This window comes from Phoca vitulina, unplaced genomic scaffold (genome assembly GCF_004348235.1).
Source record: "Phoca vitulina isolate PV1807 unplaced genomic scaffold, GSC_HSeal_1.0 scaffold4, whole genome shotgun sequence".
In the NCBI taxonomy this organism is placed as follows: domain Eukaryota; kingdom Metazoa; phylum Chordata; class Mammalia; order Carnivora; family Phocidae; genus Phoca; species Phoca vitulina.
Genome location: NW_022589707.1, coordinates 21,267,048 through 21,294,408, shown reverse-complemented (window position 1 = coordinate 21,294,408; position 27,361 = coordinate 21,267,048). Strand labels below are relative to the sequence as shown.

Below are 27,361 nucleotides of genomic sequence, written 5' to 3'. Positions count from 1 at the left end.
TCTTGGATGCTATGGTAACTACAAAATGCAAGGTTTTGAGTAAGTATTGAGTCAACTTTTCAATCCCTCCTTAAATGAAGCACGTATAAAACAAATTTAAAACACACAAATTAAAACTTATTTGGTATGTAAAAATTACTGAGATCAACAACTTATTGAAAAGTGGACAGATTTTAATACTGCAACTAGCAAAACCTGACAGACTGCTTGGAGCTAGAGAGGATCCATGCTCATCCAATGATTTAAACAAGAAAATTAAAAGCAAAATTAGCCACTGCCCTAAAAACATATAAGACACCACTAGTTATTTAAAATAACAGGCTTTGAAAGCTTCTGCCATTTAAAAAATAAGTTTAGAACTTTTCCCTTTATTTTATAGCCCAGTGCAGTCCTAGCTTACTCTTTTCGCTTGCTATGAAATAATCTCCAGGTGTTTTTTTGTTTTGTTTTTTAGAACTTGAGCTTATCTGAGCACTCTTATGTAATATTTTCCATTTTTCTCCCTTTGGACATAGAGAAGGCAAAATTAAGTTAGCAGCAAAAAATACACACACTACCACCACCTACATCCATAATAGCTGTCAAATAAAAACACACTAAAGCCTAACAATTAAAGCAGAGAGCCCTAATGGGGGACATAATTTTTATACTCTGAAAGAATTAGGATTTGCATGCCATTTCCCCATCTGTCTTTGAGCATTTTCTTCCAAATAAAACCTAACAATGTGTTTAAAACTGGAAGGTTTTATTACAGCTCATGGGACTATAATTTTTTAAAATAACATTTATTCTGATACAGATCGTTACTAGCTGATTAAGCAGTTAGCTTGTAACAGGCACTGTGCTGCATGCTTTAGGAGTACATCTCATTTCTTGCTCGGGACAATTCACCTTTAGAGTTGAGAAAAGTGAGGCTTTGAGAAGTTAAGGAACTTGACCAAGTTTGCCTAAAAATGACAGGGCTCAAGTTTAAACCCAGGTCTAACTCCCGAAGCCTGTGTTCTTAACCACTTTGTACCCTGCCTCCTATTTATGGAGATATCCTTAAAGTGAATGATGTGGCTTGAAAACCATTTACCTGTTTCCATCCTATCCCAAGAATATGAACTATTTCTATCTTACTTTCCTTAGGACATCAAATTTTAGGTTTAAAATAAAATTGAGGGGTGCCTGAGTGGCTCAGTCGGTTAAGCATCTGCCTTCGGCTCAGGTCATGATCCCAGGGTCCTGGGATCGAGTCCCGCATCGGGCTCCCTGCTCCGCAGGAAGCCTGCTTCTCCCTCTCCCACTCCCCCTGCTTGTGTTCTCTCTCTTGCTGTGTCTCTGTCAAATAAATAAAATCTTTAAAAAAAATAATAAAATAAAACAGAAAAATTTCAGAGCTGGAAGAAAACTAAAAAAAATTTTAGTGAGCTCAACATGCTGTTTTAAAGATGAAGAAACGAAGGAGGCATGTGCCTACAGACCCAGGGCACCCTGCAGGCAGACCTGGCTAGAGCCCCTGCTCAGTAACAGTCCTCATGGGTGCCTGAGAAGGAGCAAGAGAAAGTTGTCAGAGGTGGGGGGGTGAGTTGAAAATAGTGCCTTATTTTTTTCCTTATTCATTTAATTGTTAATAGGGTTTCTAACACAGCTAGTTAAATTACACCGCAACAGGCCTACTTGTTTAAACTCCCAGAAAGACTTTATTAGAATTGCATGGAGCGCTCCTGCTCAAAAAGTTTCATTTTCCCTTTTAAGACCACCTTTAATCTTTAGAGCATCCTTTTGGGATAAGGCAGGAAGAAAGGGAGGGGAATAACCTAGAGACCAGCAAATGTCTCATCAGCTCAACTTATTATCAACTTATTTCACAGCCATAGGAAGCTTAGAAAAAGAGGTTCTACTACACATTCATCAACACCACCTGAGACCCAAGGCCCAGAACATTCTATAGCAACATTTAACAAAATGAGCACTTAAAGATAGTATTTATCAGATCGGTAGTAAGATTTAATCCAAAAGTTTCTCTGCCATCCATTTCCTGACATGCACGTCTGAGTGGTATTCTTCCGTGCATGATGGTTGCACGATGGGTGATAAATACTGAAACAGTGTGTAGGCTAGTCTATTATATCCCACAGAAACTAACTTCAAGGACTGAAGGACTGACCCCCTCTACCCTACTCAAGATCAAGTGATAGGGCATCTTCAACTCCAGATTTGAACAAATCGTAGCTAGTGCCTATTGTCTCCAATAGATTTTTTTTTTAAAGGAATGGATTTTGGGGAGAAAAAATATGGGGCAGAGAGGTATAGAACAGAAAATACAAATGTAAGCTGTTTTACTAATTGTTTTATTGCCACAACAAATTCGTACAGAGAAGGACCTGTACAAAATACAATAAAGTTTCAAAGATTGAGGTGTTCCCTCAGACAAGGCTAAAAATTTCAGTCTCTGGTATTTGGAATTTGGGCTGCAGTACTTGTTCTTGGATGGATCACTGGGTGTGTGACACAGGCCATGCTTTTAACCAGACTGAAATAGCAGAATGGCCAGCTGGCCCAGGTAGAAGCAGAAGAAGTGTTTGGTTTCATGGGTCACACAACTACCAAAGTTCCTCCCTCCCCATGATGCAGGGCCAGGAGGGGTTGTACTCCTTAGTATGGTCCACAAGCGTCTTCTCTACATCCTATTCCTCCAACACCCGAGCAGCACACTCCACCCAGCCCTGTTGTATCTCCTCTGACATATTGGCATTTTTGATGATGGCCTTTTGGTCTTTGTTTTGTTTCATATTTTAATTATTTAATGTTTGTTTTTCCTTCTTTTAGTAAGTGTCTCAACTCAAACATATGCTTTCTTTAGGGTTTTATGAATAGCTAAAACACATCATTACTGTGAGCTAGCCAGTGATTCCTGCAAGCATGTTGTACACATTAAGATACTACTTCTCCAAATATGAAAAACCCTCAGCAAACATCATACTCAATGGTGAAAAACTGAAAGCTTTTCCTCTAAGATCAGGAACAAGACAAGGATGTGTACATTCACCACTTTTATTCAACATAATACTGGAAGTCCTAGCCACAGAAGTCAGACAAGAAATAAAAGGCATCCAAATTGGTAAGGAAGAAGTAAAACTATCACTATTTGCAGATGATGTGATACTACATAGAGGAAAACCCTAGAGACTCAACCAAAAAACTATCAGAACTGATAAATGAATTCAGTAAAGTTGCAAGATACAAAATATACAGAAATGTGTTGCATTTCTATGTAACAAAGTAGCATAAAGAGAAATCAAGAAAACAATCCCATTTACAATTGCATCAAAAATACCTAAAAATAAACAACCAAGGAGGTTAAACACCGGTAATCCGAAAACTATAAAACAATCATGAAAGAAACTGAAGAGGACACAAACAAATGCAAAGATATTCCATGCTCATGAATTGGAATATTGTTGAAATGTCTATACAAAAAAATCTACAGATTCAGTGCACTCCCTATCAAAATACCAACAGCTTTTTTCATAGAGCTAGAATACTAAAGTTTGTATGAAACCACAATAATCTGATTTTAAAATGGACCTGAATAGATGTTTTTCCAAAGAAGACATACAGAAAAGACATTTTCTAAAGACATGAAAAGACGCTCAGCCTCACTAATCATCAGGGAAACACAAATCAAAACCACACTGAGATATCACCTCACACCCGTCAGAATGGCTAGTATCAAAAAGAAATAACAAGTGTTGGCGAGGATGTTGAGAAAAAGGAATCCTCACGTACTCTTGGTAGGAATGTAAACTGGTGCAGCCACTGTGGAAAATAGTACTGAGGTTCCTCAAAAATTAAAAATAGAAATGCCACACAACCCAGTAATTTCAGTACTGGGTACTTACCTAAAGAAAATAAAAATATTAATTTGAAAAGATTTACATACTCTATGTTTATTGCAGTATTACTTATAATAGCCAAGAGATGGAAGCGACCCAAGCGTTGGATAAAGAAAATGTGGTATCTATATACAAAAGAATATTATTCAGCTATAAAGAATGAGATCTTGCCATTTGTAGCAACATGGATGGACCTAGAAGGTATTATGCTAAGTGAAATAAATCAGAGAAAGTCCAATACATTTCACTTATATGTGGAATCTAAAAAAAGAAAAAGAAACAGAAAAAACTCAGATTCTAAAATAGAGAGAACTAGTGGCTCCCAGAGGAGAAGTGGAGAAGAGGATGAGTGAAATAAAGAGGATTAAGAGGTACAAACTGCCAGTTATAAAATAAATAAGTCACAGAGATGAAAAGTACAGCATTACACAATATTGTAATTACGTTATATGGGGACAGATGACCACACTTATCATGATGAACACTGAGTACAGAATTCTTAAAGCTATGATGTACACCCGAAACCAATATTGTATGTTAATTATATTGCAATAAAAAAGTACTCTTCCTCTAAATAATTCTATGAAGAAACTGAAGCACAGAGAGGTTTCATAACTTTCCCAGGATCCCATAGCTATTAAGCGGTAGAGCCAGGATGTGAAGGCAGGTGGTCTGGCTCCAGAGCTCATGTTCCTAAGCCATGCTGACCCTTTAAATATTGGATGGACAGGAGCCCTTCAAGACTCACCGTAAGGAATCCTCTCAAATGAATTTCCCTAACAATCAGATTTTTGGTACAACAAATTTACCTATTTTTAATTAGAAGAAATTAACTATTTGATCTTTAGTTTGATAACTGCATTCTTTCATCATAACAGCAAAATCTGGAAAATAAAGAAAATTTCACCCATAGTTGCATTTTTCTATTTAGTGTATTTCATTTCTCAAGTTATATTTATATGCATCTGTTTTCTGTTGTGTTTTTTTTTTTTTTTTTAAGAGAGGGAGGGGGAGGGGCTGAGGGAGAGGGAGAATCTTAAGCAGGCTCCACGCCAAGTGTGGAGTCCGACGCAGGGCTTGATCTCACAATTCTGAGATCATGACCTAAGCCGAAATCAGGAGTTGGACACTTAACTGAGCTACCCAGGTGCCTCGATAGCCATCTGTTTTTTACTACTCCTATCAGAATAGAAACAATTCTATAACCCATAGTGTATTTTTCAAACTAATTTTACATAAAAGCAGCCTGATGTTTCAGTCAGTCTTCATACTTCCTTGTCTTGAGAAGATTCAAATAAACCCCAAATGTCTTATCTTCCCAGGTGTCCTCCCTTCTACCAGCTCTATTCACCCTAAACTCTGCACATTCTCTCTTTGTAGGCACACCATGGGATGAGTGGAATATGCTCCTGGAGGGATGAGGGAGGAAATGATAAGTCATAATTATATTTCTGAAGGGCTGAAGGGGCCATTCAAATTCCCTAGTCGGACATCCCCTTTAGCAGTTGATGAAAGCAGGCCAGGACAGGTGTGGTGAGTCACCCACGTTAGTGACAGAACTGGGACCTTATATTTCTGAAGGGCTGAAGGGGCCACTCAAATTCCCTAGTCGGACATCCCCTTTAGCAGTTGATGAAAGTAGGCCAGGACAGGTGTGGTGAGTCACCCACGTTAGTGACAGAACTGGGACCACAAGCACAACTGTCCTGGCTCTTACTACAACTATCACTGCTCTGTCTTCCATCTGCACCACTATTCAGCTACACGAGTCAGAGGAAGGAACTAAAAAATTTTAAATAAAGTCCAAATTTTTCCTGACCTCCCACAATGCTCATTTAACAAGCCCAAGATTTTTGCTTTATAAACTCAGTGTTAATATTTTAAAACTTCTGGATGCATGCAAAAAACCAAAAAGGACTATTCTGTCAGTACCTAGTACAAAAATTTTATGGTAAGGCATCAATTGAGATGGAACTGACCTATTATAATCCTGTATGCTAACTGTTTATAAAATTATATAGTATTCCTAAATAGTTTTCACTATAATTTTTTAAATGCCCCAAATTAATTAGGATAACCTATGAATATGGTCTGTCAGTTCTGAAAGAAAATTTTAAAAGACCTCATATTCTACTTTTAATTATTTGGCCTGATTTCCTTTTAGATGCTCAGATAGGACACTGAAGGATACTTGAAAGCAAAAGAGTGTAGTTATTCGATGCATGAAAAAGAAGAAAATAACATAGGTTAAAATATTACACCCTGGAGAAAACTCTAGAGAGTAAAAGGGTGTTGAACAGAAAGCCGCATTTAAGCTTAAAGGCAAACTAATTTATTACAGGAGAAATCAGAGAAGTTTTACAAAGGGAGTTATAAGTTAAAACATCTAGTTTAGTGATCATTAAAGCCATGCTTGAAAACGTTTCTACCATTATTACATAATTAGTCACTAGTAAATTAAAATGAAACAAAGTTCTTAATGATTTAAGTTAGCATATAGAAAGGGACACGAATACAAGGCATTTGGAAAAACAAAGTTGGCTTTATGGCTTATTCTTTTTTATCATTCTATAACAGTTACGCTGATGTTTATAAAGTATCACAGACAGACTTCTCTTCTGGAAGCTGAAAGCTGTGTTTGGGAAAAAATTTATTAAGAACCTAGCAAATACTCTTGTCAGAAGTTTTGGCAAGGCATTAAGAAGTGGGATTTCTATGAAATTAGAATAAGTCAGAATAAGGTAAATTCACATTGGGAAGGCAAATAGACCTACATATAGGTTCAAATGTCAAAACCCGGTTATTTTAGACAAGGACATGTAGGAAAATCATTCTAAAAGGTCAACTTAAATTAAGAATCAATTTTTTCCAGGGAAAAAACAGACCTTTCTGTAAGGCCTGGACCCTCTCAGCAAACGCCACCTTGACAAAATTAAGATCTTCCTTCCCTTTGATCATGGACTATCCCCTAAACAAATTGCAGATGATAAACCTTAAAATCATCAACAGTGCAGTTTTATTAGAGTGCATTCATTTCATTTTATGAGCAAATGCCAAGTTTGACAGCATGACACCCCAGCCCCTGAATGCATGGCTGGTCGGCTCTCTGGGAAAGCACGGGACAACAATAATGCAGACAGCTTGGTGCTTACGCTGTTCTTCCTGCTGGAAGCTGAACTATTGTCTCTCCCCTGAAGCAAGAAACAGGCCTAGTGCCTCTTAAACCTGTATGATATAAATTAACAGAGACTTTTATAAATGACAATTACAAAATATTTCAGTACATCTGTTTAATCAACAAATGTTTAAATAGCCAAGCATGATTCTGCTATAAAGAGAAACAGGAGATTTATGGGACAGTGCTTTGGCTAACATTTTATCTTCCCAGTTCTTAACTGTGACAAAACTATTATACAGTTATACACTCATGAAGTTTTTATTTATTTTTTCCTATAAAATAATCAGTTGCATGCAGACCTCAGATAGAAGCAGATCATCTGCCTTTACGTATTTGTGACAGTTTAATTTTCTTCTTTCTCCTTTACCATTGTAGAATTGTCATAAGAATCATTTGTTTTATTTAGTTCCATTTTATTTTACCTTTCTTTTGACTGAAAAAATAACACCTGATTTAGGAAAATGTTATTTAATAAAAACAGGAATAGTATTCTGGGATTTAAGTTAATACTGTTACTTAGCCACTAGGCTATGCCAAAGGACAGTCCATTTGTTCAAGAACACTTCTGTCTTCCAGCTACCCAAAAAAGGAGGAAAATAAATTAAAAAACTGGATATGAATTATTTAACCATTCAAAACCTAGCTGGTAATTCATTTAACAGATGTATATGAGTTTATATAATGAGTTTATATAATTAATTTATAGGACATATTCCAAAAGAATAAATGAGCCCTTTTTAAAAAATCAAATCTATGTCATGTGGTAATGTCCAGTTTGGTTTAAAAGAATGAAATCATCTTTATGTTTATTTTATTCAAAATAAGTGTATTTTCATTTATATGTAGTCAATCCTATTTTTTAAAAAAACTATAATGTTTAGTCATGGACTGATTAGTTATCAGAAACATGAGCTTTTTATCAGATATATTTTTCTGCTTATAAAAAGGTTATTTAGGGCGCCTGGGTGGCTCAGTTGGTTAAGCGACTCAGGTCATGATTCCGGAGTTCCGGGATCGAATCCTATATCGGGCTCCCTGCTGGCAGGGAGTCTGCTTCTCCCTCTGACCCTACCCCCTCTGTGCTCTCTCTCTCACTCTCTCTCAAATAAATATAAAATCTTTAAAAAAAAAAAAAAAAAAAAAGGTTATTTAAAAAGGCAACAGTTGAGAACCAAATACATTTGTTTTAGATATTTTTCACATTAAAATTATACTCTATTCTCTAACTTGTGTTTAGAACCCTTTGTATTTCAACTTAGGAATGCAACTTACTGTCATTTTTTCCTTAAAACTCTAAGGACCATACTACTATTTTCATCATCATTATTATATTAATACCTATCCTTGACTGCATACTGTGGGGGGGGGCACTGAGATTCAAACAGGTCTAAGAAACTCACAGTGCAGTTGGGGACACAAAAAATAAAACACTGATAAAATAAATTGAAGGCCCACACAGGTGCTATATATATGTGATGAATATTCATTACATGTTATAATAGTTCACATAAGAGAGGCCCACATTCTTAGAACATCCAACAGGTTTTTATAACTAAAGACCCAGAGGATTTCAAAGTCTAGTTCTCAAAAGTGGTCTGAAGATAAAAATCCATAACCCTCCCAATTTATTGTTTAATCCACTTGACAAGTCTATCTGTAAGAGGGGTTTGCCATATTTTAAAGATAAATTAATCTTTTTTTTAACTTGTCTCTTTTTCAATTATTCATTACTCATCTGTTAATTATTCATTATAGGATGAATTATTGACAGAACACAACCCAGCCCCAAAGCAAAATGCTATTAATCTACTACTCATATCCTATTATCGTTTTGGCATATGACAGAGTACTTGGAAGAAAAAGGTTAGTGGACTTCCTCTTCTTAAATGTAATTAAGTTCAGTAAAATCCATTTATGAGACACTGCAGAAAAAAGATGAATACAATTATGATGTAGGTCAAATCATGTTTGCCCATATACACAGGGGTGATATTTAAAATATTTATGTGTTTCCACAAGCACCAAGGAACCCAAACAGCTGCTTGCGCTAAAGCACCTGTACCTGCCCGTGGGGATAAACTGCCAGGACAGCAATGTCGAAAACCTTTAATTCTGGTTGATCATCATCATTATTATGCCCAATATGGACATTAGCTTCTACTGAATCTCTATTATGAAATATGATATTCTTAATTATGCTGCATAACATACCAACTAGCAGGACAGCATCACATGTATTTTCAGTTCTAGAACTCCTTCCTTTTACATACTATAAACTGCAGAGATACCTGAATGTCTAGAATTGCCTATTGGTATCTTTTAGGAATGGCAGATGATAATTCACGTGGCTGGATCTAAAGCATTACTGATCTGAATCCAAGGTGAGTTCCTGGGCTTTCTATATTAAATTGAGAGGCTATTTTGAGATTACAATGTTCTTTAGTGATCCCCTTCACCGGTAGTCTTCGACAGAAGTCAACTCCAGACCCATCCTGGGGTTCCTGACTTAGTCAAGGGCTCAGAGATAAGATATAAACCAGGTCTCCTTCAGTGCAAAGGATTAAAAAAAAAAAAAAGAAAAAGAAAAAAGGAAAGGAAACCAACCAACCAAAAAATCAAGTCTTGGCAGGGGTTTGGACTGCCCCACCTGCCCTGGAGCATTCTAAAGGAAGAAGTTGCCAAAGAGGAGAGCAGGGCTTTCTTCCCACAGAAGTGAAAGGCTGCAGAGCTTGCCATGTGACCAACCTCATGTTTAGTGTCTTGGTTCTTGGGACACTTTGAAGGCTCCAGGGGTATTCATCATGGTGACGGCCATTTGTAAATTAAAGACTATGTTGGAATTATAATACACAGGTTCCAATTTCTTATGGATGGTGCCCTTCGTCAAAAGAGACTGATATAAAAATAGTAGAGAAATAACTGCAGTGCCTGGAATATATGTTCCTTTACGCCTAACTCTAGACTCTACTAGTCTCTAAGCACTTTAGGGTGGTAATATTCTCACTCTCTATGCCAGCTGTACCCAACTTGTCTTCATTGGCTAAAAGTCCTTCCAGAACTCTTTATTGCCCATGGATATGCTATGTCATGTGACTGGGATGCCCTTCCTCCTCATTGCCCACCCAAATTCATACTTCAAGTTTCATCTCAAAAGTCAGGTGTCTTGTGAGATTTTCATGACTGATTGTAGCTAAAATCAGAAGTGTTCTTTCCACCAGTTCCCATTCATCTCTTACAGCACTTACCGTTCACTATTATAATTACTTGTATACAAGGCTGAATCCCTGACTAGCCACTTCCTTTTGGCCTGAGATGGTATCCCATTGAGGTTTGTTCTGGGAGGAACAGAGTAAGCGCTAAATACATGCCTGCTAAATAAATCAATGGTGAGCAGGTAGAGGGAGGAATGAGAAGAACTCTAAATATTAAATCCCAGGAACTCCATCTGCATTATGAGCTGAGTCATGGTTAGCCTTTAGTTTGTGTTACTACATTGAAGATGCCATAATGCGGGCTACATTTTCCTTTCAAAGAGCCCACCCTCTGAGCTGTTCTTCCCATCATTGAGCCTCATTCTGCTTACACATTGCCCATCCAAACCAAGGAAGCAATGTAGTCCTTAGTCCCTGTTCGTCATCCAAAGAACCCTTATCTTATTGACTCATCAGTTAACTCCGCCACAGTGCTGGTGATCCGGCTCCAAAGCCAGCAGATGGCACCTCTCCACACAGGAATGCACGTTCTTAGACTCTTACGTTGGTTGCTAATCTCAGAGGGAGCCACTTGAGCAACTGCTTCTCTCCACTGTGAAAAAAAGGTTGCATTCCTTCCTAATAACTAACAGCCCTGTGCTGGGATTTGACTGTAGTGAGTCCTACAGGGTTCATCTGAGAAAGACCCAGGTTTTTAAAAAACTCATTTTATTGTATTCAAGAGTTCAGACCTGCTACCTCACCAACTACAAGGACAAAAGAACCCTGGCTGAGATGAGGGCTGACCCCGGCCCACGGAAGTCCCCAGGAAACAGGCTTACCCACCAGCGTCGGTTCGTCCAGGAGCGATGCCATTTTCCACTCACACATTGGATGAACACTCACATCCCTCCCTGACAAAACTTTCACAGCCTCCTGGAGTTATATCTGAATGACATTTTAGCTTTAATATATTTTATGTAAGTTTATTTCTGGAGACCTGAATGCTATGCTAGTTTCAACCATCATATATTTTGGAAAGTATCTCTTAGAGGTTATCTCCATCTATCACTACTCTTTATCAATATAAATGATGTAGAATACCACTGCAATCGATTACCAATATGATGTTAGCATGGAAGCAGTTATCTTAACTAAATACCCATGTGTTTAGATATAAAGGTGTCCAGGAGTTTAAAAAATTAAGCTATTCCATAAATGTCATTTTGGGGGAAATTCCATGATATACTGGCTCTGTCAGTAAACTGACAAAAATGATACATTGAAATTAAATCCAGTAATTCAGGAGAAAAAGATCTTCAAGTACACACTCACCCACTATGTTTCATATGTGGTGGTTTATCCATTCGCACTGCTAATTTGATTTTTAAGTCAGAGTCCTGGCTATTTTTTGGAACTATCATTCGGTGCAACTCAGCTGACTTGGAGCTATTAGAAGTTGGGTATAATATCACCTGTGAAAGACAAAAAAGAAAGAAAACATTTAAGTGCACAATACAGTGTCTAATGATTGGAACGGAAATCTTTTCTCTGCTTTCCTGTTTAAAAAGAAGGTATCATGCCCAAATGTGTCTAAACCATTTGACTCCCACCACAACAGATGGGTTTTCAATACAGACTCATTTATCTTTTTGACAAATATGTGTTTTCATATTATCACATAACGAGTTTTCTTCCTATGTCACTTCCTAATGAGGTTAAGAGCACAAAGGCTACAGTTGAATTAACAGTTGAGAAATACTTGTTAGACATCTATAATTTCAAGACTATTCTAAACTCCTTAGGACAAAAGTTCAGAAAGAAGTATTTTTTGAAATTACCGATAGCATGTTTAAAAGAGTAAAACCAATTATTTTAGGCAGCAAAAATATAACTCGTATTTTAATATTTTCATTGTAAAATAGTATTAAAGGAAATCAACTCAGTTAGAGATGGAAAAGACTGATATCACAGCACATTTTCTGCCTTAGATCAATACCAAAGGATTTTTTTCCCTGATAACATGTTTTAGAAACTATGAAGATATTATGACTGAAACAAAATAATTTTTAACAAAACCTCCAAATCACCAAGTGATTATTTCAGAACTCTACAGCTTCACAAAGCCAACACAGAAGAAAAGCTTATTCTTCATATACAAGCCTACCTCATCTTAGTGCATTTCACTTTCTTGTTCTTCACAGATACTGCATTTTACACACTGAAAGTCTGTGGCAACCCTGCGCTGAGCAGGCCTACTTGGTGCCGTTTTGCCAACAGCACCTGCTCACCTCACGTCTTGTCACATTTTGGTAATTCTCAAAATGTTTCAAATTTTTACATTATTATATTTGCTATGATGTCTGTGGTCAGTGAACAACTGTAATGCTTTGGGGCATCACAAACCATGCTCATGTAGGACAGCAAACTTAAATTTGTGTTTATAAATGTGTGTTTTCTGACTGCTCTACTAATTGATTATTACGCTGTCTCTCTCCCTCTCCTTGGGTCTCCGTATTCCCTGAGACACAATAATATTGAAATTAAGATACTAACCTTACAATAGCCTCTGAGTGTTCAAGTGCAAGAAGGAGTCACGTGTCTCACTTTAAATCAAAAACTAGAAATCACTAAGCTTAGTGAGGAAGGCATGTCACAAGCCAAGACAGGCTGAAGGCTAGGTCTCCTGGGCCACACTGTCATTGCAAAGGGAAAGTTCTTGAAGGAAATTAAAAGTGTACTCTAGTGCATGCACAAGGGATAAAAAGCAAAACCACCTTATTGCTAATATAGAGAAAGTTTTAGCGGTTGTGAGAGAAGATCAAATAAGCTACAACATTCCCTAGAGCCAAGGCTTAATCCAGAGCAAGACCCTAACTCTCTTCAATTCTATGAAGGCTGAGAGAGGTAAGGAAGCTGCAGAAGGAAAGTCTGAAACTAGCAGAGGTTGGTTCATGAGGTTAAAGGAAAGAAGCCGTCTCCATAACATAGAAGTACAAGGTGAAGCAGTTAGTGCTCATGTTGAAGCCACAGCAAGTTATCTGAAGATCTAACTAATAAAAGTGGCAACACTAAACAACATATTTTCAATGTACATGAAACAGTCTTCTATTGGAAGAAGAAGTCATCTTAGACCTTCATAGCTAGAGAGGAGAAGTCAATTACTGGCTTCAAAGCATCAAAGGGACAGGCAGACTCTTATTAGGGTCTAATGTAACTGGTGACGTTAAATTGAAGCTAAGGCTCATTTACCTACCATTCCAAAAATCCTAGGCCCTTAAGAATGATACCAAACCTGCTCTGCTTGAGCTCTATAAATGGAATAACAAAGTCTTGATAACAGCACATCTGTCTACAACACGGTTTACTGGCTATTTTAAGTCCACCGTTGAGACCTATTGCTCTGAAAAAAAAAAGATTCCTTTCAAAATATTACAATGCACCTGGTCACCCAAGAGCTCTGATGGAGATGGACAATGAGATTAATGTTCTTTCCATGCTTGCTAACATAACGTCCATCCTGCAGCCCATGGATCGAGGAGTGATTTTCACTTTGAAGTCCTATGTAAGAAACACATTCCTAAGGCTAAAGCTGCCATAGATAACGATTTCTCTGATGGATCTAGGCAAGGTAAATAGAAAACCTTCCCAAAAGGATTCACCATTCTAGATGCCATTAAGAACATTTATGATTCATGGGAAGAAGTCAAAATATCAACAGTAGCAGGAGTTTGGAAGAAGCGGATTCCAGTTCTCCTGGATGATTTTGGGAGGTTTCAAAACTTCAGTGGAGGAAGTAACTGCAGATGTGGTGGAAACAGCAAGAGAACCAGAAGTAGAACCTGAAGATACGACTGAACAACTATTCCCTGAGTTACAACAATATTGAAATTCGGCCAACTAGTTACCCTGCAATGGCCTGTAAGCATTTACGTGACCGGCAGAGTCACTCAGTACAGGGCTGCAGTCTCCTGGTAACCTTTAGCAGGTAAGGAGGTACTTCCTGTGGACGAGTAAAGGAAGTGGTTTGAGATGGAATCTACTCCTGATGAAGATGCTGTGAAGACTGTTGAATTGACAACAAAGGATTTAGAATATTACACAGACTTAGTTGGTAACGCAGTGGCAGGGTTTGAGAGGATTGATTCTAATTCTGAAGGAAGTTCTACTGTTTGTAAAATGCTAGCAAACAGCATCGCATGCTCGAGAAATCGTTTGTGAAAGGAAGAGTCCATCAATAACGGCCAACTTCCTGTGGTCTTAATTTAAGAAGTTACCATGGCCACCCTAACCTTCAGGAACCACCACCCTGATCAGTCAGTGATCATTGACATCAAGGCAGGATCCTCCACCAGCAAAAAGATTGATTTCCTGAAAGCTCAGATGATGGTTAGCGTTTTTAGTAATAAGTATTTTTTAATTAAGGTATTTACTTTTTAAAGACAATGTTATTGCACACATAAGAGATTACAGTATAGTGTAAACATAACTTTTATATGCACTGACAAACCAAAAAACTCATTTGACTCACTTTATCAGGATATCCATTTTATTGCAGAACTCTGGAACTAAACTCACAGTATCTCTGAGGAATGCCTGTACATAAAATGATATATTTTCCCCACTTTAGTCAGTCATAACATTATTTAGACATGGCCTATATCCAAGCCTTGATATTTTAAATGGGAGGACTATATTCTGAAGGATAAAGATATGAAATGCAGTGTGTATTTTAAGCCACTCTTATTTTATACCAATGTGAAAAGTAAACCAACCTGAAATTTCTATGTAAATGGAAGAATTATAAACATGCTCAGGTATGCTAAAATGTTCTTACAGCAAAACACGGCAACTGAATTTGGCATGCTCTGCCAAAAAAACAAAAGTCTTCATTTCCATGTATAAGTGGAACTATTCACAGAGAAATTTTCAAGCAAAGCTCTTTTTCTCTCTAGGAAAGGCAACAGTCATAAAAGCTACTTAAACTATTCTCAACTTCCAAGTTGTTAAATGCAACTACTATTTTGAGACTTTTCTCAAGCCTATCCTAAAAGCCACAGCTGAGTTGAATCCAGCATATCTATACACTTAAGCATGTAAAGGCACATCCAGTAACAGATAAAATGGCATTTGTGGTATTTTAAAAAATGATATTATAGAAGTAATCCATTCTGACTGCTAAAATATCCAATGGAATATTTTACAGATTCTTTCTTAAATGAGAGTTAAAAAAAAAAAGTGATAATTTTTGGCTCAAACCAGTAGACAAAACAACGTTATTATCAACTTAGGGGAAGACTCCAAAAAAGAAGCAAAGACTAAGAGCTGTATATCTACCCTCTGAAACTACAGCTGCCATTTCCCTAGCAATTCTGGAAAGCTTTTTCTCGTTCTCCCTACCACATCCTTTTATCCCCCAAATATATTTTGGCATGAGCCACCTAAACACTTTATTCCTTTTTAATTCTTCCTTCTTTGTTTACACAAAAATTGGTATTGTTCCAAACTCCAAAAGTCTTATACAGGACGAGAATATTTAAATGAAGACTTTTGACCATTTTCTCATTCTCTAAATGCTGATGACAGTTACTAAATAAGGTCCCAAAACAACTAATTGCATCCGATCCACAAATTAAGGATAATCTCACTATTGAATACCATCATTTCTGCCACATTTTAGTTTCCTAATGTGTACTTTTAAGTGAAGTCAGTGGAAGGATTTACTGCTTATCTCTGTTCAATTAAACATTTGACGGCCCATTATGTAGGGACACTCAAAGGTGAAAGAATACGGATGGCTCAGATCCCTCAGGGAGTCCATAGTTTCTTCTTATCAGAGCTAAGAGCTCAGATACTATCTGATGACCTTATTTCCTCTTACTGCACTTCTATCCCTAAGATGTGCCAAAGTTTTCTGACTTTCTCAGTCTCTGGGTTTACTCACTGTCATTTCTTTGGTGGCTCTGTTCTATCACATGTGAAGCTAATACCCTGTGTTACATTTCTTCCTTTTGAAAGACCTAGAATTGTCTGTTTCTGGGGACAAACATTGACACATGTAACAAATGGAGGTCCATACATATGAAATACATTGTTTGTAAAAGAACTGTACTGATAGATAAACCCTGAACTTAGTCTTAACAATGACTGTAAGGCAGTTTCCAGGTCCCCAAATTGCACATGCATGAAGTGGTCATGGTCCTCTACATGATGTTGCCACAGATGTTAACAGACAGGCAGCGGTTCCCCATGCGTACAGCCCAAAGGGCCAGGAGCAATAAAGGACAAGGAGTTCTTTTTCAGATGCAGAACAAGGGTCTAATCAAGAGATCCTCAACACTGCCAGGACAGGATTTCAGTGCTGTCCCTGGACAACTATTGCTATGGATTTTCCAATGTAACCTTTTTTTTTTTTTTTTTTCTTTTCCCCAAATGGGCCACTTGGCCGGCAGCTCTCCTGCACCTGTTCCACTGCCGTAGACGGGACTGGTGCTAGAGCAGGGTGGGGAGGGGAGGTGGACAGTAGGTGGGTAACATGATCTTCAGTTCACAGGTCACCAGAGCCACAGCTGGGCCTGATGGAGACGCTGGATTCTGGCCTGGCTGAGACTTTGGGTTGACTCCCTGGAGTTGAAGTGAATGTGTTCTCCGTGTAGGAGGAAGGGGAACACAACTATTCTCATCTTTGGCTACAGGGGGCTAACTACTGCCGGTCATCTGTTTACTAGGATTCGTGCTTTCCCTAGCACAGAACTTGCTAGAAGCAGCTAGTCAGCCAGAGACTGTATTTTCTAGCTCCTCTTGTATCTAAGTAGGGACATATGAAAGTTCTAGCTAATGGAATATGCAGAGAAGTGGTAAGCGTCACTTTGGGGAAAAATGATCAAGATACAGGTATGCCTTCTTCATCCCTTTTTACTCATCTGCTAGCCACATGCAGAGAACTCCAATGCTCTAGGAAATGAGAGCCATAAAATAAAATGGAAGAAACTACAGCCCTGAATCACCGCATGGAGGAAACGTACCCCACCTCTCAGGAACGCCCATCGCAAACTGTTACACAGGTGTTACTGTTTTGAACTCGTGAAATGTTTGTTGCAGCGTTTAGTAGGACCCTAAGTAGACATTAACAGAGTTTGGCATCCAGGCTCTTTCACAGGGAAGTGCTTACAAATTTTAAGATAAGCAGTTCTACTTGAATAGGACTTGGCATAGTAATTAAAATATTTAACAGATATAAAAATTTACTAAGGATTCTGCTATATTCCAGGTTTACATCTAAATTTAAATTATAGCTCTGTACAAAATAGTTACCTTCTTCTATTATTTAGCAAAGTTGCCTATTCTTTGCTATTCACTTCTCTGAACCTTTCTATACACATTTCTGCTTCTAGCTTATTTTTGTCACCAACGCTTTAAATGTCTTGTCACTTAGCATGACACATGTTATGATTCCTTATCTTAAATATAAAACCAACCTATCGTCTTCATAATAAAATGTCAACATTACTTGCTATCTTTGCAGAGGTGTAATGAAAAACACAAATTATTTTAGGTTTTAAAATTCTGTCAAATTTAATATACAGAAAGAAACCCTTAAGAATGAAGTGTAAATATACATACATACATAATGTTTAGAATAATATGAGGTTCGTGGGATTTTAACATATATTTGTACAAGCTGACACCTCTACACTGTTTTCCTCCTATTAAAATATATTAAAGCCAAGCCCTGTACATTTGTGCACATTTCGCATGATTTTAACTTTGTGACCTATCCATTTAAGGCCTTCTAAATTTCTAAACAATTTCAACAAAGATCTGAAAAATGTAAAAACTAAGGGGAAAAAATCTAGAACTAAATGGAGCTAGATAGGCCCTGGGGCTAGGTAAGCAATTCATTGCCCTTTTCTATAAATAACTGTTAGCCTAGAGGAAGAAAAAAGAGTATGTGACCACAATAATGGCATTTTAGTCTTACATTAAAATAGAGATACATACTTGATACAATTCTAGCTCAAAGATGGGTGCAACCAGCAATTCTGGAAGGAATCAGGACAGAATGCATAGGGAAATTACTTCCACTTGGGAGTCTCAAAGAACCCGTAAGAATAACAAGGCAAGACATGGGGAAGAAACTGAGACAAAGACACGAGGCTGTTGGAATTGAGCCACCCTAAGAGTGGCCCTCTAGAAAAAGACACACAATCCTATGCTAATATTCTTACTACTATCTTTGGTTCTCAAGCCCTTCCCCAAGCTTAATTGGTCAGCTCCTTTGTTCCCTGAACCTATCCCCAGGCAGCTTCCATTGCTTGCCCCCCCTCCAAAGGACTTCAACCAATACAAATGCTCATTAGATCTTCTGCCATGTCAATTCTCTATCTCATCAACAGGTAAGGGGAACACCAACAGACACATGAAAAGATGCTAACATCACTCTTCATCAGGCAAATAGAAATCACAATATCACCTCACACCTGTCAGAAGGACTAGGCTCAAAAATATACAAAATATGTGTCGGTAAGGATGCGGAGAGAAGGGAAGCTTCTTGCACTGTGAATGTAAGTAGGTGCAACCACTGAAAAGAGGACTGGCAGTTCCTCAAAAAATGAAAAATAGAATTATTATATGATCTAGTAATTCCACTACTGGTATTTATCCAAAGAAAACAAAAACACTAATTCAAGAAGATGTACATACCCCTCTATTTCTCGCTGCATTATTTACAATAGCCAAGATATGAAAGCAACCCCAGTGTCCATCAACAGATGAATGAAGAAGATGTGGTACATATACACAATGGAATATTACTCAGACATAAAAAAGAATGAGATCTTGCCATTTCAAACAACATGGGTGGACCTAAAAGCAGTTATGTTGAGTGAAATAAGTCAGAGGAAGATAAATGCCCTATCACTTCACTTACATGTGGAATCTAAAAAACATACAAAACAAAGAACAGAAAAAAACCCAGACTCTAAAATACAGAGAACTGGTGGTTGCCAAGGGGTGGTGGATAGGAATATGGGCAAAATCACTGACAGGGATTAAGAGGTACAAACTTCCAGCTATAAAATAAGTGACAGAGATAAAAAGTACAACATAGGGAATAGAGCCAATAATACTTTTTTAAAAAAGAAGGTGAAACACAAACTTTTAAGGATTAGGAAGAGAACTCTATAATTGAGACTAGAGGCCAAGGAGGCAGAAAAACCAGAATGTGATACACAACATTCAAGGTGGACAGTGTTTCAGGGAGTAGGAAATGGCCAACAGTGCCAAATGGCAAATGAGAGGGTAAGCACAGTAAAAACGGAAAAGGGTATTGCTTGGTTTAACAGAGAAATCACTCAAGATCTCAGCAAGTTATGTGAGGCCAGACTGTGATAGTTTCAAGAACACAAATCTGAGGAAGAAGAAAGCACTTCATTTAACTCTTAGCTGATCAAGATAGGGCAGATTGGACAAGATCACTTCGGCTAGAAGAGCCCTGTTTGCAAAGGTAGGGGCAATAAGCCAGGGAGGGTGCAGAGGGTAAGGAAATGGGAAGTTGTGCTAACAGATGAGAGCAGAAAGGAAGACTAGGAGTCGGCTGTAGAGGTGCGTGTTTTGCTAAGGAGTTTATAGGTTATCCCATAACATGCTATTAAAAGATGCTTTTAAGCCAGGGAATAGCAATCACATTTTTATACCTATGAGTAAAGAATAATCCCCCTCTATCCAGCTGTATACATCCCGGAACAGAGGTGTGGTGAGGTGTCCTAACAACCGAGAGATGAACTGGCCTTAAAAATACATCTTTGAAAAGGAGTAAGAAGAGAGCAAAAATGCTATTAGCTTGAATCATGTTTTAATTTGTGATTAAAAATCCTTTTTGCTGACAATCAGATGTCCTTGAGACAGAGTTCTATAAGGACACATGTAAGGGAACATCTCAGATAAGTAGAGCTATCTCTATGAGAGACCTTGACTTTCTGGGTTCAGTTGACATTTTTCTATCTTTCTCCTTCAAATGACAGAGATTTTACACTTTAGCTAAGATTCACAATGACTAAGAATTTATACTTTAGCTAAGGTTCACAATGTGAACTTTTCAAGTACCAAGTACCTTCCTGAGAGCTATAACCTTGAGAGAAAGACTAACTGAATTTACTTCATTTCAATAAATTTGTATTTAGCACATATTAATAACTAGGATATATTTTCTCCAATATCAGAGCCTCTGTATTTTCAGTGTGTGGAGAAGATAAATCAAAAGATTTTTCTGAGAGAAATCTACATCCTTAGTAACATTTTCCAGTGTTTTAATACACTTGAGGTTGCTTTGTCTAAATTATTTCCCCTTCGATTTAATATCACCGCTTCCTGTCCTACTTAGTTGAAACAAAGAACACCTGCTCACTCTCACTAACACAATGCTCTTTTGTGTACTGAAAGATTAGCATTAAGTCTTCCGTCAACCTCATTGTCTGTAGGCTAAATCCAGCTCCCTTTATTTTCAAAGTTGGAAAAAATCCTGGAATTTACAATATGGAACTGATCAAACTCCCAACCCCTTACCAAATGTGTACTTGGTCTGACAGAGAACCATTCAACTCCTTCCTTCTGTATCATATATATATTTTTTAAAGATTTTATTTATTTATTTGAGAGAGAGAGAATGAGAGACAGAGAGCACAAGAGGGAAGAGAGCAGAGGGAGAAGCAGACTCCCTGCTGAGCAGGGAGCCCGATGTGGGACTTGATCCCGGGACTCCAGGATCATGACCTGAGCCTAAGGCAGTCGCTTAACCAACTGAGCCACCCAGGCGCCCTGTATCATATATCTTAATAAGGCCCTTTTCAAATAAAACAGTAGAAAAAAAAGTATCTTGATTCAGTACTTTTTCCTGACATTAACTTGTTAAAAGATGGAGTTTAAAAATCTTGTTATTTGATTGATGGGGGCTGAGGAGAGCATATGGAAAAGAAAAACCAAGGTGGATAAATTATTTCTAAATCTCTTCTGAAATCTCTACTTCATAATGAACCATTATATGAAGGGGCTCTTAGAATGCATTTAGTAGACTATGCTCCCTGAAGGCAGAAGCCATTGTGTGGGAGAGGATCTCCTCTGTGGCTTCTAGGTTGATGTAAGCCAGTATCTTCAGTAAGCCCTTCTTCACCATGATTCCCCTTCATATCCTAGAGGAGCCACTTACCAAGTATTTGTTGGTTGGCTGACTGGATAGATAGATACTCAGATAAATTAGAAATAAAAATGCAAACCTAAAATTGATACTTTAACTGAGGTGAAAAGAGAAAAGGGCTTGCCAAATTTGGTAACAGAAAATGACGGTAGTAATTCTGTAGGCCAGATTTTGTATGCCATTTACTTGCCAGTCTGTAAACATTAAGAAACTCTCATCTTTCCATTCCTGTGATAGATAAAGTTTCCCAAAGATGTCTCTACACATCCCCATCTCCAGAAACTATGAATAGGTTACCTTATATGGCAAAAGAGAATTGAGGTAGCAGGTGGAATTCAGATTGCTAATTAGCCAACCTTAAAATAGGAAGATAATCCTAGGTTATCCAGGTGGGACCAATACAACTACCAGAGTTCTTAGGGAAGAAGAAGGTAAAAGAACGGGTGTTGGAGCCATGAGATGCGGGAAACACTCAACTGGCCAGTGATGGCTTTGGACATGGAAGGGGGCCATGAGCCAAGGAATATAAGCAGTCTCTAGAAGCTTAAAAGGTAAAAATAAATTGCATTCTCCCTTAGATCCTCTGGAAAGGAACTCCACTCTGCCAACATCTTGATTTTGGCTTACTGAGATTCATTTTGGACTTCTGACCTCCACAAATGTAAGACAATAAATTTGTGTTGTTTTTGGTAATTTGTCAAAGTCGCAACAGGAAACTAATAGAGACAATAAAGGCTGAGATTTGATCACAAAAGAACACTAAATGCAGAGATTTGATTAAAAAAAAAAAAAAAAGAACCCTAAATTTACCTTTTAAATTTCTTCTGCCAAGTGTGTGATTTAAAGATATTTTTACATTCAGACTTCTATCAGTAGCTTGTCTGATTACGTAACAAGAGGTTTTTGTGTGTGATTATTTCTCTCACATTCCTGAAGCATTCTGCTTATATGAAATCTTCTGAATTTTTCTGTTTTGTTAAAGTTTTGACTTTCCTTATCCTATAAACTTTTTAAATGATTAATCATGAGGCTGATTATTTTGGTTACTGGAATGAAGACCATCATGCATATATTTCTAACAAATTTAAAGTTTCATATACCCAAATGATCAAGGATTATTTCTTCTATTACAAAGTCTTTGTTGAAGATTTTGAAAGACATAGTCAAGGCTGTCCTATATTTTTTATGGCTCAATTAAAGATATTGGCCTTTATTCATCTTCATACATCACTTTTATTGCTTGTAAGGTGTCGATTTCATACTTCTCCTTGGATGGAGCAATATATTCCATCACAGCTACATCTGTGTTTTTTAAGGCTTATCTAGACAGAAAAGCATCATTGTTATTCTTGATCTATTCCCCTCAACCATAAATTATGAATAGCAGTAACCTTTATACTTCCTTACCAATACAGTTGCTATTAGAGGATACTGCATGAGTAGCTTTATCGCGTTTCTTTTTACTAGTCTTGTTATAATAATGCCTGGCATTTATAAAGAACCTTTCAACTGAATGCCTCAAAGTACTTTGTGAAATTTAAATTAATTCTCACATCACCCTTAACAGATAGGCATTACTCTTGTTATGTAAATAACTTGACACTGAAGTTAAATGAATAACTAAGGAAAATTACTCCAGGATAACAACAGACACGCTCAATGTTACATCCCTCCTCCTCAATCCAACAAATTATTCCCTTAATTATTTCACAAACATTATAATAACTAACGTAGCTTTGTTCTTGCTTGGGTTATTAAATACTGTAAGAATACATATGTATGTATTTATCTATTGATTTAAGTACTGTAAGAATTTTTAGAGCCAAGTCAATTGTATTTCTGTGAATCCAGAACATACAACGGTAGGATGGGAAGGAGGAAGTTACAGACTACGTCTAAACTTGGTAACTCCAGCTTCATCCTTAAATATATCTGACAGACATTCAATATACAGTAAGATAGAGGGTGGTGGGAATAAAGGTCAGGGCAGAGAATGAGAAGTTAAGTGACTTGTCCACTCATCCTCATGGCTATCTTAACAGAGCCAAGACCCGAGTCAAGTTCTTCTGGAAGCAGGTTTTAAACTTCTCAATTTCTGGTGCTCAAAAATTAAGCTGAATCTTGTACCTTTTACCTAAAGAAATTGTTTTTGACTCAAACACTACAGATAATAACTAGTAGGGAATAGAAATACTTAGCTTTTCTGTACTCGTGCTAAACACCATGAAGGTGAATATTCTTAAGTGGCCCCAAACAGCTCCAAGATGCATAGGAACTTCCTTTCTTAATGCAGCAATTGTAAGAGGAAGTTCGTAATGGACCTGAGGATGTTCTAACCTGCTTCTCCCATGTATTAAAAGAGATGGGCTAGAACCTCACTCTTCCTGTAGGATCTAAACCATACATTATTCTGCAATTGTTTCAGTTTATCACTTGGTAAGGAAGCTCAGGCATTCAAAGGGAGTTATGCTACTGTCTACCACAATTTTGCATAGGAGGAATGAAACTGAATCAGGCAAAGTTCAAGAGATTCATTTGTTCATTCATCTTCCCAACATTAATTGGACATGTATTGCAGGTCAGTATCATTTCACCAACATCTAATAGGTTCTATGTCCTAGGCTTCCCCTTTAAAAGGAAATGGAAATACACTATTGTAAGTTTTTTACATGACACACAGTCTTCTAGTATCACTTGAAGTTACGCTGTGATGAGTTAAAGGAATGCCTAGAATAAGTTATTGATAATAAGCCAACAAAGAAAAAAATGGAACCATAAAAACATTCAATTAGTCTAAAGAAGAGAAAAAAGGGAATATAGGACAGGAGAGACGGAACAAATAGCTAAATGATAGATTTAAACTTAACCATATCAATAAATCATAATAATGATTAAAAGATTGCCAGATAAACCTGAATAAAAAATAGAGACCCAATTATACATTGCTTAAATAAACATATTTTAAAAGTAAAGAAATAGATTAAAGGATGGAAAAGATAACATGCTAACACTGGTTTAAAAAACCTGGAATGGCTAAGATAAAGTAGATTTTAAAGCAAAGTGCATTACAGGGGATAAGGAAGGTCATTTCATAATGACAAAGCAGTCAATTAATAAAAAAGGACATGGAGATCATTAGTATTTATGCACCTAGCAACAGATCTTCAAGATACAAGAAGCAAAAAAATGACAGAACAAATCCAAAATTATACTCAGAGACTAATACCAATTTCTCAAAAATTGATTAAAAAAAGGTAGATAGAAAACCAATAAAGATATGGCAGATCTGAATAATAATTTGGACTATTTGACTTTTTTGAAACACCCTATTAAACAGTGGAGGAATACATAGTCTTTATAAATGCATGCAGAACATTCACCAGATGGACCATATTGTGGGTGATAAACTAAGCCTCAGTAAATTTTAAAGGGATCAAAGTTCTCTAAGTATATTCTCCAATCATAACAGACTTCAATTAGAAATAACAGAACTCTGAAAAACTCTAAAATATGTGGAAACTAAATAATGCATGCTTAATAACCTATGGCCAAAGGAAAAAAAAATCAAAATAACACATAGTATTTTCAAAAGGATGAAAATGAAAAAGAAAAGATAAAAATTTGTGGGATGCCACTAGCACATTAGCAAATGAGCATTTATAGCACCAAATACCTAGTTTAGAAAAAATAGATTTTTCTCAAATCAATGCCTTCCACTTTTAAGAAATAGAAAAAGTATTATAAATTAAACCCAAGATACATAAAAGAAATAATAAATATCACAGCCCAAATAAAAATTAGCAGAAGGAACTTTATCAACTTGATGAAGGGGATCTACCAAAGAACCCTACACAGCTAATATTATACTTAATGTGGAAGAAAGACTGGATGATTTCCCCAAGAGATTGAGAACAAGATAAGGATGTCCATTTTCAGTACTTCTATTCAACACTGTATTGAAGGTTCTAGTAGGTATAATAGGCAACAAAAAGAAATTAAAACCATCTAGATTAGAAAGGAAAAACAAAGTGTATTTTTAGACAACAATACTGTCTATGGAAAAATAATCTACAAAGTGTTACTATAACTAGTGAGTTTAGCAACACTGCAGGATAGAAGATCAATACAGAAAAGTCATCGGTATTTCAACATACTGGCAATATCTAATTTAAAAAATTAAAATGATACCACGTAGAATAGCATCAAAAATATGAAACACTCAATGACAGATAAGGTTAAAAAAAAAAAAAGCAAAACCTTGCTATGAGGAATGAAGCAAGACTTAAATAAAGGGAAGGATATACTATATTCATGGGTCTAAAGACCCAATACTGTTGATCAATTCCCAAGTTGATCTACAGATTCAATGAAATCACAGTCAAAATAACACTGAATATTTTTTATAGAAAGCTACAAACTGATTTTAAAATTCATAGGAGAAAGCAAAGAACTTAGAACAGTCAAAGGTACTGAAGAATAAAAAACAAAAACAAAGCTGGAGAACTACCAGTCCTTGATATCACAGACTTATGATAAAGCTAATCAGAGCAGTGCACCATTGGCATTAAGACAGGAAAATAGATCAATGGAACAGACTAGAGAGTCCAGAAATAGACCCAAAGATACATATACAATTGATTTGCAACGAAAGTGCTAAGGAAATTCAGTGAAGAAAGTCTTTTCAATAAATAGTACTAGAACACCCAGATATTCATATATCAAAAAAGTAGACTTCAATCTATACATAGCTCTAGCTCTAGATATAAAAAAAAATTAACTAAAAATGGATCAAAGATCTAAATGTAAAAACCTAAAACTGTAAAACTTCTAATAGAAAAGAGAGGAGAATTTTGACCTTGGGCTAGGCAAAGATTTCTTAGATACAGCACCAAAAGTATGAGCAATAAAAACAAATTCACAAGTTGGACTTAATCAAAATTAAAAACTCCTGCTCTTTGAAACACACTGTTAACAGAATGAAAAGACAAACTATAACTGGGAGAATATTTACAACACATATCTCTGATAAAGGGGGTGTAAACAATTTATTATGGTCTTTCCAGACTCAAGAACAACAAGCAACTCAATTAAAAATTGGGGATTCACTGGGGCATTTGAGTGGCTCAGTCGGTTAAGCGTCCAACTCTTGATTTCAGCTCAGGTCATGACCTCAGGGTCATGAGATTGAGCCCTGGGACAGGCTCCGTGCTGGGTGTGGAGCATGCTTAAGATTCTTTCCCTCTGCCCTGCCCCCAGCTCATAGACGGATGCACTCAAAAAAAAAAAAAAAAAAAAAAATGGGGGATTCATCAAAGATGACATATGGACGATAAGCATGCAAGAAGATGTTTAACATGATTACATTAGTTTTAGAGAAGGGCAAATTAAAACCATAATGAAATAACACCACACCTATTAGAAATAAGAGATAAGTATAGTGTATGTGTCTAATATCTGTTCTTTCTGGGAGAGAGGAAGACCTCTATTACTATGGGGAAACTGAAATGTCAACTTCTGCTAATATAATCACCCACATGGACCCACCATGGAGGATGCCTATTTTTTTTTAAAATGTTTTATTTATTTATTCATGAGAGTCAGAGAGAGAGAGAGAGAGAGAGAGAGGCAGAGGCAGAGGGAGAAGCAGGCTCCCCGCCTAGCAGGGAGCCGATGCGGGACTCGATCCCAGGACCCTGGGATCATGACCTGAGCTGAAGGCAGACGCTTAACCCTCTGAGCCACCCAGGCGCCCCGAGGATGCCTATTTATAACCTGTTCACCCTCCTGAATGTGAGAAAGAAAATGCTTTTCTTTACTTCTACACTGAAGATGCCAGCCAACTCCTTAGCAAGGGTCTGAGGTAGAGTCACTAACAACTAAAGCACGTTATTGGAGGCTCCCTTCCTTCGAAGTCAGACTC

The 27,361-nt window shown here is 37.1% G+C and overlaps 1 protein-coding gene and 1 pseudogene across 17 annotated transcripts in view; both read right to left on the bottom strand.

The window, feature by feature from the left end:
* The window catches only part of CADPS2 (calcium dependent secretion activator 2), a 520,372-nt gene that overhangs the window by 215,281 nt on the left and 277,730 nt on the right, over positions 1–27,361 (bottom strand). For all 17 annotated transcript variants that reach the window (XM_032401664.1, XM_032401666.1, XM_032401671.1 and 14 more), the window contains exon 8: positions 11,586–11,725. In XM_032401664.1, the coding sequence (XP_032257555.1) occupies positions 11,586–11,725 (140 nt within the window). The remainder of the gene's footprint in view (positions 1–11,585; positions 11,726–27,361) is intronic.
* On the bottom strand, positions 1,508–3,022 carry LOC116630825 (annotated as a pseudogene).